The sequence below is a fragment of the Seriola aureovittata genome, chromosome 6 (assembly GCF_021018895.1).
Source record: "Seriola aureovittata isolate HTS-2021-v1 ecotype China chromosome 6, ASM2101889v1, whole genome shotgun sequence".
Classification (NCBI taxonomy): Eukaryota; Metazoa; Chordata; class Actinopteri; order Carangiformes; family Carangidae; genus Seriola; species Seriola aureovittata.
The window spans coordinates 10,105,236-10,118,341 of record NC_079369.1 but is presented as its reverse complement, the minus strand read 5'-3'; the positions used below and the strand labels follow the sequence as shown (position 1 = coordinate 10,118,341).

Sequence of the window (13,106 nt, the reverse complement as noted above, 5' to 3'; positions counted from 1 at the left end):
CCCTGCCTGTTACAGAAATTACAATCTTCATCTAGGACGAAGGACACAATGATGTGACTTTAAAAATGTACACAAATGATCCAAGTGTTGCTGCAGTGTTGTAGGGTCTGTTCCCTACTTTCTGCATCTCGTTATTTTGAGGCGTGGCCTTGACTTGTTCCTCTGAAGTTAACCTGTTCCGGGGCAGGGCATTGCAGGAGTTCAGTTTGAGTTACCATGGTGATTTACTCCGGAAAAGAAGTGAACCACCGGTCAAACCTGAAGTTACCTCGCTAACCTCTAACCCCACTTTGTACTGCAGGCCTCTGTGGAGTGTGGGGTGTATTAATTAAATTTTTATGTTGAATAAATTGATCATTCAGTTGAAATGACTGACTAAGGAGTAGCACTGGCGCCATCTACGTTGCTTAACGTCTTGCTTTGCTTTGTAGAAGTGTGGTTCATAGGCGGTTTTATTTGCAGTTGGAATGAAGGTTACTTAAACTGAAGGTACTTCAGGTAGATATGTCACTACACGGGTTAACCGCGCCCACCTGTTGACTTTACAGCTCTGACTAGCCCAGTAACTGCACACGCATGGCTTTAAAACCGTGTCTTTGTGTGTTAGCCTGAGTTAGCCGACGCTTTCCCCTTGCGCTTGGAGCGAAAAGACAAACAGGACAACCATGGAGAAAGTGGAGCAGTTTCTTCGGGGAGTGGAGCTGGATAACCGGACACTTATAACGGCTGCTGCATGCGGTGTGGGAGCTCTGGTGCTGATGGTCCGGAAGGTCACCAGCCATCGAGAGGCAAATGATAAGATCCAGAGAGCCAGGAACCGGAGGACCGAGAGCCTACAGCGGGCAGAGCAGGCTGTGCTCCGGCACAAGGAGTCGGTGAGAATTAGCTAAAGTTGTGAGGGTATGACTTGCCTGTTATGATCGAAAGTTCAAACACTCCTGGATTTAATTCACACTTCTACATAATTAAGTTCTTTAACATAAATCAATTTCCTCATTTGTCGTCAACACGCTTGGCTGTCAATTTCTTTGTTTTATCAGGCTGTTATCGCGGACATTTTGACCTGTCATGGCAGGGAGAGCACAGCGCTAACATACTGTTAGATGATGCTCTGTGTTATTTACATTATTAACGAACCAGCCTGCACATTAGAGAGTCAGGGGACACTTACAGCACAGTGTGTTTGACAAGTGACACTTGTGTGTAGACAGAGAGAAAGGTATTTATAATAGCTGTAAAAGAGCCTTTACCCAAACAGGTGATGGTTCTTCTTGTTGATAAGATCACTGGCCAGGTTAAAGTTAAATATAGGCAGGGAGTTTTCTGAGGTCACCAAACCAGAGAGTATGTACCAGTAATGATGAAGGTTGAATAAACTTCCCCAAACAAGTTCAATACAACAGGAGAGTGAGGGAGATAATCTTAACACACTCAGAAACTACATTAGTTTATATTTTTATATATATGTGTGTGTGTGTGTGTGTGTGTGTGTGTGTGTGTGTGTGTGTGTGTGTGTTTTCTAGCATCCAACGACCGACTCTGCTGCTATCTTGAAACTGTCCCTCTCTGAGTTAACAAAGCAACTGCGGGAAGGCTTGCTGAACCCTGAGGATGTGTTTTACTCTTACATGGAAAAGGTATGTTACACACCATAACAGCTCATTTACCAGCGCAGAAAAGCAATCATGGAAATGAATTTCCCCAGACTTCTTAGTGTTGTATTTGTGCCTGGTTAGGCACCGTGTTTCACTTTGGAACAACCGCCATAAAAATCCTAAATAAATCATTATTATTATCTCTGCAGGGATCAAATTTAGAGTCAACCACAGCCTTGTACAAATGCAAAGTCATTCCTTCAAGGCTGCTGGCTCAAAGTCATCTCTGTTATCAAACAAATATTTATCTACCTTGTTTCCTTTCACTAGAGTTTCATGTTTTACATAACCGGTCTTTTGGAGAAAAGGCATAAATATGAACCTGTCTGTTCTTTTCTTTTCTTTTCTTTTCTTTTCTTTTCTTTTCTTTTCTTTCCTTTTGTCACAGACTCTGGATGTACACAAACAGCTCAACTGCTGCACAGGGATTTTGCTGGAAAGTTTCGACCAGCTTAAAACTATTGGCTCCAACAAGGATGGTCTCTTGTATGGAGTTCCAATTAGTATCAAAGAAAATATTGCATACAAGGTAATTCGTTGTTTTTTTTATATATATATATATATATATATATAACCATAATCAACTCAATAGCAATTACACTGACAGGGTTTCCAAATATGAATGCGCTAGTGTTGTGGCATTCTTGATGTAGCTCAGGTTTATGTCTTTGATGTGCCATTATCTGACACTGCTCTCTTTGTCCATTTTCATTTTACAACACAAGAATCACGACTCTTCGTGTGGTGTGCTCATTAATCTGGACCAGCCTGTCCACAAGGACAGCGTGCTTGTTGAGGTTCTGAAGAGACAAGGAGCTATTCCCTTTGTGAAAACCAACTTACCCCAAGGCTTGTTAAAGTAAATCATTTCTACATCAAGTTATCGTAAAGTTAAGCTGTGACACTGTGTCACATTCTGTACAATATTATGTCCATGTATGTCAACACAAAGGGTAATATCTCATTTTTAGACGTGCAAAGGCCGTGACGCCCGTTGCTTAAAAATGTTTTTCTTTTATTGTCTCATCTCCAGTTATGACTGCAGTAACCCAATTTATGGGCAGACCGTGAACCCCCATAATCTCCAGAAGACCTCTGGAGGTTCGTCCGGTGGGGAGGGGGCTCTCATTGGGGGAGGAGGCTCTCTGCTTGGTTTAGGAAGTGATATAGGGGGCAGCATCCGTATTCCTGCCTCTTTCTGCGGGATCTGTGGCTTCAAGCCAACGGCGGGTCGGCTGAGGTGAGTATTTCTGCTGATGCCAGTTTTATGGATATTCATTGTGCAGTCATGACAGTTTGCACTAAACTTTTATCTTTACTTTGTCTTATTTCTTTGTTTCTTGGTCAGTTCACAGGGTGTGAGGCCCATTTATCGAGGGCAAAAGTCAGGTAAGAATAAAATCCATTATTCATCTACACACTGATATACAGAGTTACATCATCACTTCCACAATATGTGTTGTCTTGTATTTCTTACAAATTTAGTGCTGTCATCTGCTGGACCCATGGCGAAGGATGTGGAGAGTCTGGCTCTGTGTATGCAGGCTCTGCTGTGTGACCACATGTTTTCCCTGGACCCCACTGTTCCACCTATACCTTTCAATGTGCAGGTGTGTCAATTCAAATCAAACTTTATTTATGTAACGCAATCACACTAATCACTTTGTTTTTTTTGTTTTTTTTTGTACTGATTAAACAAATGGGATATAATATGCTCATTTGGGAGCTTTAGAGGTGATGGCAGGCAGGAAAGGAAACTTGCTGCCAATTCAGTAGTAATCATTTGAAACTTTGCTTCTGTGGTACAAGTCTCCCATGGTGATGAAAACTCCCTTAAGTGGTTTGCTGCCTGTTTTTCGCACCATGGATGTTTTCTCTGGGGGACTGTGCTCTGCTGTGATGATAATTAGTTGAGTTCACCCGTATAAGGTGCAGTGGAAACATGAAGGCACATTATTATCCATGTCTGCGTTTATCTATCATCATGGATTTATCAAAGAAACAAGCTGAGCGTACGTTAGCAGCAGCTCGGCTCGCTGCCCCTTGGGGATGATTTTATAACATGAAACTGCTTTATCCTGTGTTTTTACCAGTTTTAATGACCTGGTCCACTGATTTGGAGAGGAGGAGACCTCTGTGGGAAATCGGCTACCTGTGTAAAAAAAAAATATATCTTCAATTATTGACACTGAAGGAATCCAAACCAGGAATAGCTCACTGCAGTGATGGCAATGGTGGTGAAAACAGCAACTCCTATGATCCCATGCTATGTCACCATTGTTATTGTCTTGATTGAAAGATCCTTAGCAGCAGAAAATTACATTCTGTGTGTTAAACAGAAATATTAGCAGGCAAAGCTCAGGCACATTAAAACCCACAAGTTAAATATACAGGTCATTGTCAGTAGAGTTATCCCATTTCTTGATTGTGCCTTAATTCAAGCTTTACGACAAATGGAAAAAAAAGCCTCAGCCTCCTATCAATAAATATTTATTAATTAAATAAATATTTATTGATTTAAATGAATCTGTTAATGTCTGTTTCCATTCAAATGGTTCACGGAGTGAAAATGTATATCCTCAGATATACCAGAGCTCCAAACCCCTGAGGATCGGTTACGTTGAAAGTGATGGCTACATGCAGCCGTCTCCGAGCATGGCCCGAGGCATCAGAGAAGTCAAAGCACTGTTAGAGCAAGCAGGCCACACTGTAAGACCAAAACACACACTGACACACACTGTATGGTTTATGGCCATCTAAAATATGTGATATGAGGCGTGTGCTTCCAATGCAGTCACTTTTTCCCTTTCGGCCATTTGTGCCTGTAGCTAGTGCCCTACAGTCCTCTGAGGATGGACTACGTTGCCACTGAGCTGTTGGTAAAGGGTATCCTCGCAGACGGAACTACCACCCTGCTACAAAAACTGTAAGTTTAATTTCCCTTTAAGATCAGTGTGGTCATTGTTAATAAGCTAAATAATTAGATAATTGTGAATAACTGAAGTGTGGAAGAATCACGGCACTTATCTTTATGTCTTTTGGCCTTTCAATCAGTTGGTTTTTTGATTAATTGCTTAGTTTTTGATCGGCCAATAGTCCAGTCCAGTTCTGGTCAGTGGGGCAGTTAGTCCACACTGAAATACCTCAACACCTATTTGATGGATTGCCATGAAATTTGGTGCATACATTTATACCCCCTCAGGATGAATCATAATAACTTCGGTGAGCTCCTGAGTTTTCATTTAGTGCCGTAGCCAGGTCAAAATTTAAATTTGTTCAATACTCTGATTTATGACTGAATACCTAAAACAACTAACTGTGTTTTAATTTTGTTTAGCAAACGTTAGCCTTCTAACAAACTTAACTCAGTTGATGTTAGTATGATCTCAAAGATGTGCAAACCTCACGGAGCTGTGATATTAGTTTTTGCTTTTTGAAGACTATGTTCTAAAACTTTATCAAACCTCACATTGTTTCTTTCAAACTTCTTTCAGATTGTTTTATTTTGTGCCACTGATCTCTGATTGATTCTGTTTTAGGGAGGGAGGCCCTCTGGACCCCTGTCTGAGAGCACAGGTTATCCCTTACTATCTTCCGAAGTGGTTGAAGAGAACCCTCTCATTCCTCCTAAAGCCCCTGGTGAGTTAAAGACCATATAAATCTTCTTTAGGGACAACGAGGATAACATTAGTTTGAAAATGACCTTGGTTGTGTATTACATGATAAAACACCTACAATGAGTCTGACAGTGTGTTTCGTGTCATGTTTTGCAGTCTCCTCGTGGTTCTGCCGTCTTCAATGCTATCAGTGGAGTTAGGTGAGAGAGTTGTCTTGAAGATGGCAGTTTGTTCACGAGGCTTTGTTACACAACCTTACTGTATGTGATGGACCGAATGCCAGAACATACTGACTCTTTCTCTGCCTTCTTTTCAGATCTGTTTCAGATCTGTGGAAGCAGCATGCTGCTGTCGAGGTACTGTTGTTCAAAAGTATGACACTTGTGCAAGAGTGAGTGCACACAAGGGGAAATTGAACTCTTGTTTGTTTTCATTAGGACTACATTCAAGAAACAATAGCTGATTGGAGAAGATGCAACATAGACGTGCTGCTGTGCCCTGTGATCGGACCAGCCTACAACTTCTTATACTGCGGCAAGGTTACCCGTACGGTATACTCAACTGATGTTTGTCAAACAACCGAAATGGCATTGTTAATGAATAGAGTCTGTCCATCTGTATTCTGTAACCTATAGTGTTTTCTGAAAAGTAAATATGAGGTCAGAGGTGTTCTGTCTTTGCTGATAGTTTCCATAAATCACGTATAGCTGTACAACATAAAAACAAATCACTTAACTGTTTTAGTAGCTCGGGGCAAAACCGTAATGATATATTTTTAATTTATATTTGGCATTTAGAGAAAGTGATAATGAATTCAAAGAATGTGTCATGAGGGACACTGATACTGTGAAAATGGCTAAAAACAGCAGCCGCTCTTCCTGTGAGGTTTCTCCAGACTCACTCTGGTTACTGAACAAGAAAATCTCTTGTTTTTAAACAGTGAAGCAAAACAGGAAACTACTGTTTCACGCTTTATTTACACAATGAAAAAAATTGAAAAATAAATAATTTTATGATGTTATCACTTTCTTAATTACTATAAGACGCATAAAGAAATCTGACTTTATTATCTGCCAAAAATCAGGAAAATTCACATAAAAGTGATAAAACACTTTATGTCAACCCAGCATATCACCACACTAATGGTCAAATATTACTATTATAAAAGCAGGTGTAACAGAGTGAATAACTCATTTCTATTTTCTGTCCTTTCAGCCATGCTTTCGTACACGATGCTTTACAATCTCCTCACCTTTCCTGCCGGGGTAGTTCACGTTTCCACGGTGACAGCAGAGGATGAGGAGGAACTCAAGGACTATAAAGGCATTCATCAGGACCACTGGGACAAGCTCTTCAAACAGGTAGGAAAAACCAGTGAGAGGTGACTGTTGCCAACTATATAATACAGTAGATCAACACTGTTAAGACGAAAAAACTTTTTTTTAATTAATAGTTTAAATGTTTATTCAGTGCAATAAATAGATGCCAAATAAACTTACAATATTCTGATATACAAAAATATCAACAAATAGCCAACAGCCATGGTCAAATTACGAGACAATGAGCCCTTAGATACAGACAAAGGCATAAGAGCAAGACAAAAATGACTTGTGTCTTTTGTGATGGTTTTGCATCACTTTGTTCTGGATTTGAGTCTCTTTGTTGTTCTTTGATTGACTGTCCAAAAAAAATGATTAATAATCCCTTCAGAGAGTTTGGTAGGGCGAGCAGCAAGGGTGGCATACCTCCTGCACTTGTGTTCCTGCGTATCACCCCAAACTTAAGCGCCAGGTCACATTAGTGACTCTCATAAACTGTAGTTCCACACTTGGTCAGTAGGTGGAGGCAGCAGACTGATGGTTCTGGTTACTGACTGTTTTCTGACTGGAGTCTGTGTCTGTGTTCAGGCTGTGTCTGGAGGCGAGGGTCTGCCTGTGGCTGTGCAGTGTGTCGCCCTGCCGTGGCAGGATGAGCTCTGCCTGCGCTTCATGAAGGAGGTGGAACAACTGGTCAAACAGAGCAGAGATTAAACCGGGGGGCCACAGGTAGAGCAACGAACTTCTGTGACTTCAGGTTAAATTTGCTTTGAGTACAGCAAGTGTATTGTTTGTGAAAACACAAACAATGAAATATGAGTAAAAGTTAAAACAATTAATATTGTTTTAGAAAGAAAAGGTAGTTGAATATTTTTAAATCTGTAATGATTTGAGTTTCACTCTTCTATTGATCTATTTAGTATTTTCTGTTCTTTTTTTGATCATAATAAAGATCGACTAAATGTTTACTGTTAAACTCTAAAAATAGTCAGGTTCATTGGTTAAGCATACTTTTCTGCTTGTGTTTAACTTGGTCATTGACGAACCTCAGGATTTTAACATATCATTCAATTTGTATTGTGCTTGTAAGCGCTTACGAGCCTAACTGACACTCGCAGTTATAATTGTATGATCTGCAGATCATAAATCTGTAATCTATTCTTTTTTGCCACCACTGGTATTGTTTAATATTTAACGTCATACAGCATGAACAGGAACTACAATCCATGAGAAAACTGAATTCACATTGGGCAAAGAAGCACTCCGACCACATGCAAAGATGTTTAAAATTAGAATTTATAATGAATGCAGAAAATAATATTTTCTTGTCAATCATGTCTGACTCTTTTTTACAAGAACTGGCAGCGTATTATTTTACAATGTCTGAGAGAAATCAGTTACTTTGTTTTATTCTCAGAGGAGCCACCCCTCTTATTTGTTTCCACTCCAAAAATGTTGAAATTAGTTTTCAGATGTTGGAAATCAGCAATAACATACTGTGCAGGCAAGATATAATCCACTGCTCCTCCACTGCTTATCTGTGTCAGTCATTACTCAGGATCATTTTTTTTTTAACATGTTGTTTTTGATCTGATATTTGCAGCTTTTCAAACCTGTACATTAAATCATTTTAAGTAGTTTAATATTTAATAAACTAACTTCATCTAATGTGCTGCACCCAGCAGCTGTGAAGACACAAAACCTCTTCCTTCACCTTATTCTTTACCCTCCACCTCTGCCTCTCCATCACTGTGCCACAGATGAGCACAGGCCATTTTCATTCTTTTTGTGAGTGATTGTTGCACTGATGCTATAACAGGAAACAGAAAAGAGATAAAGAAGACTAATGACACATGGCGCCTCCATCTACGAGGCCAGCGCACCATGTCTTCATATTGTGATTACCCTGTGCTATTGTAAATATGTGTTTCTGTTGGGTTAACATAAATTTACATATGTTTTAAAACTCTCCTGGGATGGGAAACCATTAGGGACAATGTTAGTGTTTTCCATTACAATCGTCCACGTTTGCACTGGTGTCTCATTGAATGGAAATGACCGTGTGCGTGCGGTAGAGGAAGGAGGGCACATTAGGCTTGGAGGAGAGCTGGAATTGAGAGGTTGTTCTTAGCATTATCTGTGGCACATAGAGAGAGAGTGTGTGGCTCTCGCTGTGCCACTCAGTCAGGGAGCATTAAGCTTTAAGAGGCAGTGAAGAGACTCAGGTCTTCAGAGGGAACTTGACATTGTTCATAAATCCCTCAGGATCTGAGACAGAAGCAATGGCATACACACGCACACACACACACACACACACACACACACACACACACACACACACACACACTCACACGTGCACAAACTCAGCCTTCAAATTGGCCCATTAAATACATTTACAGTTTGGCAGTTGTGTATTATACACATTAAAATCAATTTAAACATGATTTCTATACTGTAGCACTTTAAAAGCATCACAGATGATGAAAGCATAAGTGATATAATGCAGAAAACTATAATTGCCAAATATAGCATTTTAAACAAAAAACCGATATATAAAAGAAAAACAGTGATTAAACTGATTTCCACTGATTTTTTTTTTTTTCTCTTTTTTTTTCCCACGTAATCCTAACATTATCTTATTTGATTCACACAACACTGGCAAAAAAGACAGACATGTCATTCTTGTTAAACATGTTAAAAGAATGTGCCAGACTATGAATGTAGGAGACTTCATTTTTGCTGTTAGGGCCAACTTTCATACAAGAGACTGCAGATGAAAATTAATCCATTTTGGCTAACACAAAGCATTTACTTTTTAACAAATGTAAAACTCTCCTTGAAAAATGAAAAAATAACTAATGGCACCAAGCCAACTCATAGTTTGAAATCTATACTAACATGACATATCTCCTCACTATGAACCAGTGAAACATGTAAATGAAAACATGAACCCAAAATCTCATTTCATACAACTTTTTACAGTTTGTAAAAATTGTTTTTATTGAATTAATAAGTATTAAGAAATCATTCATCTGTAATAAAGGAGAAATAGAAAGTGTCGAACATCTGTATTAGTGTAATGTATATTTGTACATTTGCACACTTACAACATGGATTGCAAAAAAAATGTATATATGACATTTTCTGGAGCTTAGACTTGAGGCATTAATATTGCAAGTCGACCGTATCAACTCCGACTCTGGCAGCTATCATGACACTAATATTTAAAGTTTTATCAAGCGATTTCAATATCAAATCAACTGGCTTGAAAATGTCTCCAGTACTGTTGATCCCACTGATAATCAACACCCAGTTATGCAGCTTTTCTGAACTTTTAGCAATTATCAGCTAATTGCTTTAATCTGCAGGTCCATGTGTTTGACTCCAGTGGCTCTCATCAAGGCCCCCTATAAAACCACTTGCCACTGACAAATATAGATGAGCTATTTGTGCACTATGGAGATGCCTAGTAATACTTAAAGCAGAGTACTGCTGCATGATTTAAAGCTTTGAATACTTTTTCCACCATTGCACAACTTTATGTGAAATAAAACTTTGTCAGTGCAATCTAAGTCAAATCTAGTATCAGTGTAAGAAAACTTTGTAGATGCCGTGATGTAGTCATGATGTTATAAATAATACCGGACCTTGATTTAACATTCGAACTTGCAAAATAAAGTGAGGGAAATAGTTGAAATAGTTTGATAAGTTAAATGTAGACGGCACCTGGACAAAGCTCCGCCTGTTGTAATCGTACGGCAGAACGGTTCAACAGCCCCGACAGGCCAAGGTGCTCTTCTCATGTAACGTCTCATTGATAAGAGCAGCAAACACCTCATTTACAGGAACCTTAGGCTGTAAGATCAGGTACTTTAAAAGCCATCCAAACACATTCAGACCCTGCCTGTGTGCCAGCAAATAAAACACCTTGATATCACCACAACTAAACTAGGATGATTCTGTCTTAATGTCCCATTTCAGGGACCAAGGATCCCATAGTCTTTATGGTTCCACAGAATTGCAAGTAGTAATGTTTGACACAGCAGGGCTCCTGCCTTTCAGATGATCAAAGTGACAAGTTCAGCCTGCAACCAGAGCCACTTACAGGAGACATCAAGAAGCAGCAAGATTGGCAGCTTTTAGGTCTTTGGTCCATTTCATCAGCCATTACTACCAGCAGAGGCAGCGTGCTGCGGAGGACTAGTGGGAGGAGGGGAAGGCAGATTAACAGACAGCTGATACAGGTGTATAGGCGGTATCAAACAGCAGCTCTGTCAATACAGCAGGCTCCAAATTTCTTCAGAAGGGGCTGGGATCCCCGAAGTATGCCCACCGATTTCACTATGACAGGATTAACTGGGAGCTCCGTATGATTTTCTCAGATTCTGTGACTCAACAATTCAGTGATCCACGTTCTATCGGCTTTAAAGGCCCCTATCCCAAGTTTGAAAAGCTTACCCTTCGGACAAGGGACACTCTTTTTCTCCAGTGCGGTTCCGCTTTCCCTTTTTTGCTGCATTCAGTTGTTCATCAACCCCCGCGTCCTCGCCAGCTCTCCCATCCTCTCTTCTCTGCACATCTGCTAGGTTTGAGTTTTCCTTTCTTCCCTCCAGCGCCTTGCTTGGCCCAAGGCCCTTATAGCCAAATTGGTTTACATTGGAGAGATAAATGCTCTGCAAATGCGCTTAAACACGTACAGTAAAAAATGCAGACAGTGCGTGTCAGGATTATCACCCAAGTCAGGGGGAGAAAGGAGAGCGTCGCTGTAGCACAAAGCTGGGGAGCCAGAGTGAAGCCTGCAGATATAGTCCGTCTCATCCACTTCTCAGGAGAAAGAGAGGATTTAGCATTTGCATGCTAGTCTGTAATTCCTGGCATTATATAACTTGTCGCCAACAATCAAACTCCTGTGGTATTGTGAAAGTATTGTTTCACATGGGTGAGCAAAGTGTGGAGTTACACTCTTGGGGAAGGGGTTTTTGGTGGCAGCATTGAGACAGCTGGTCCAAGATGCATGGGAGAGACCACCCTATAAGCCCAGTCAAGAAAAATGATCCTGCAGCACAACTTGAGGCCCAACTAGAGAAGGTGCAACTCAAAATCCTCTCAAAATATTCAGCTTGGGGGCATAAATGACTCACCTTAACATGGTTAGTGATATGTAGAAAGAGGATGATCCAAACTGCCTCAGCAAGTGAAAAATAAACATCTGTTGTTCCAAAGATGCAGGTCTTAAGCTGAATCTTACAGCTGGTGAGTTAAGATGCTTCTAATGGGATTACTAATTGCATTTGATATTTATTGTATTTTACGGGGAAAAAATATGTAAAATTAGTGTTTACACATGTGAAATGTCTGTAAACCACATATGCCAGTATGTGATTTCAAATCGTAGTTTTCATGAGATGTCTTACACTTAATGTGACATATCAAAAATCCCATGTTCATACATATTTTGAATTTATAAGTAAGTAAAATGGGTAAAATGTTGCAGAAACCACATGTTCCTCTTTGTGTAGTTTTCCCATCTGCTGGAATTCAGCATGTGATGACTTTTATTTATTTATTTATTCATTTTAATGTAATGTGCACAAGGCCTGCAGTTTGAAATTAGCTTGTTGGTAAATATGATATTTGCTTGAGATTAAATTTTATATACATGAACCTGGACAAATAGATTATGATAAAAGTTTTGATATTTAAATTTTTTGTTATTGTCAGCAAACCCCATGAAAAGGCCAATACTGACTTCCCCAGGCTGTGGCACTACACCTGAAACCCATATGTTTCTAAATATGTAATGCTTTTTAATTGGTTTATTTATTTTTTAAAAAGGTCAAGTAATATCCTAAAATGGCTGTAGTTTTTATCAAATGTTACTCAAACAGGAGGAAATAGTGCATTTGTTGGGGACTATTTTCAGCTGTGGATTAATACACATTTGATGCTCTAGTGAGTATTTACAGCAGCAGGATGGTATGTGTATCAACTCAAAATAAATCATAGTGCCCCTGTTCATTGAAACGGAGGAACATGTCACCCAGTGCAATGGAGTGGCTCACTGATGTGCTATATTTAGAGTTTTTGGACAATGGTGAAGGTTTATGGCACAGAGAAATAAGCTGCATCAGATTTTGGCTACATTGAAAATACTTGGCGTACTTAAGAAGTCTTTTCATTAAAAATCATTTGAATCAATTTTAAAAAAGAGAATAGAATATAATCTAGAACTAATCACAGCAGAGGGCCACTGTAAACAGTCTCAGAAGTGCGTGCAAGTGTATATGACATCTCAAGGTGAAAGAGGTCTCACTTGGTGAAGACAGGCAGAGCTTATAGACACAAAGTGGATCCTGAAGATTCAGGAAACAGCATTCTCCCTTCCCACCTGCTGCTGCTTCTGCTGCTGTCGTCCCCTGGGGGACACCAAGCTGCTGTCCCTGTCTGCTAGCATCAGTGTAAAACCCCTCCACATGCTCTGCCATGGGGATTTGGGTGTAAAACTTCCAAAAAAGACC

At 39.9% G+C, this 13,106-nt stretch overlaps 1 protein-coding gene across 2 annotated transcripts; it reads left to right on the top strand.

The window, feature by feature from the left end:
* The first annotated feature begins 220 nt into the window (after positions 1 to 220).
* LOC130171517 (vitamin D3 hydroxylase-associated protein) lies at positions 221 to 9,177 on the top strand. 2 transcript variants are annotated; one of them, XR_008828147.1, is made up of 15 exons: positions 221 to 875; positions 1,524 to 1,637; positions 2,044 to 2,184; positions 2,381 to 2,514; positions 2,689 to 2,895; positions 3,004 to 3,044; positions 3,141 to 3,265; positions 4,239 to 4,364; positions 4,484 to 4,581; positions 5,195 to 5,294; positions 5,429 to 5,472; positions 5,589 to 5,628; positions 5,710 to 5,823; positions 6,488 to 6,633; positions 7,180 to 7,316. XR_008828147.1 is itself a non-coding variant. In XM_056379579.1 (15 exons), the coding sequence occupies exons 1-15, from the start codon at positions 666 to 668 to the stop codon at positions 7,300 to 7,302; spliced, it is 1,758 nt and encodes a 585-aa protein (XP_056235554.1). In that variant the 5' UTR covers positions 224 to 665; the 3' UTR covers positions 7,303 to 9,177. The 2 variants fall into 2 exon arrangements, 1 of the variants encoding a protein (XP_056235554.1); XM_056379579.1 differs by having other exon boundaries at positions 224 to 875; positions 5,710 to 5,818; positions 7,180 to 9,177.
* Positions 9,178 to 13,106: the final 3,929 nt, after the last annotated feature.

Bases quoted from the DNA above. Each gene is read 5' to 3' on its own strand.
- LOC130171517 (XM_056379579.1), top strand. From the start codon at position 666: ATGGAGAAAGTGGAGCAGTTTCTTCGGGGAGTGGAGCTGGATAACCGG. The intron at 5,295-5,428 runs GTGAGTTAAAGA...CATGTTTTGCAG, and splicing joins CATTCCTCCTAAAGCCCCTG to TCTCCTCGTGGTTCTGCCGT. The intron at 5,473-5,588 runs GTGAGAGAGTTG...CCTTCTTTTCAG, and splicing joins AATGCTATCAGTGGAGTTAG to ATCTGTTTCAGATCTGTGGA.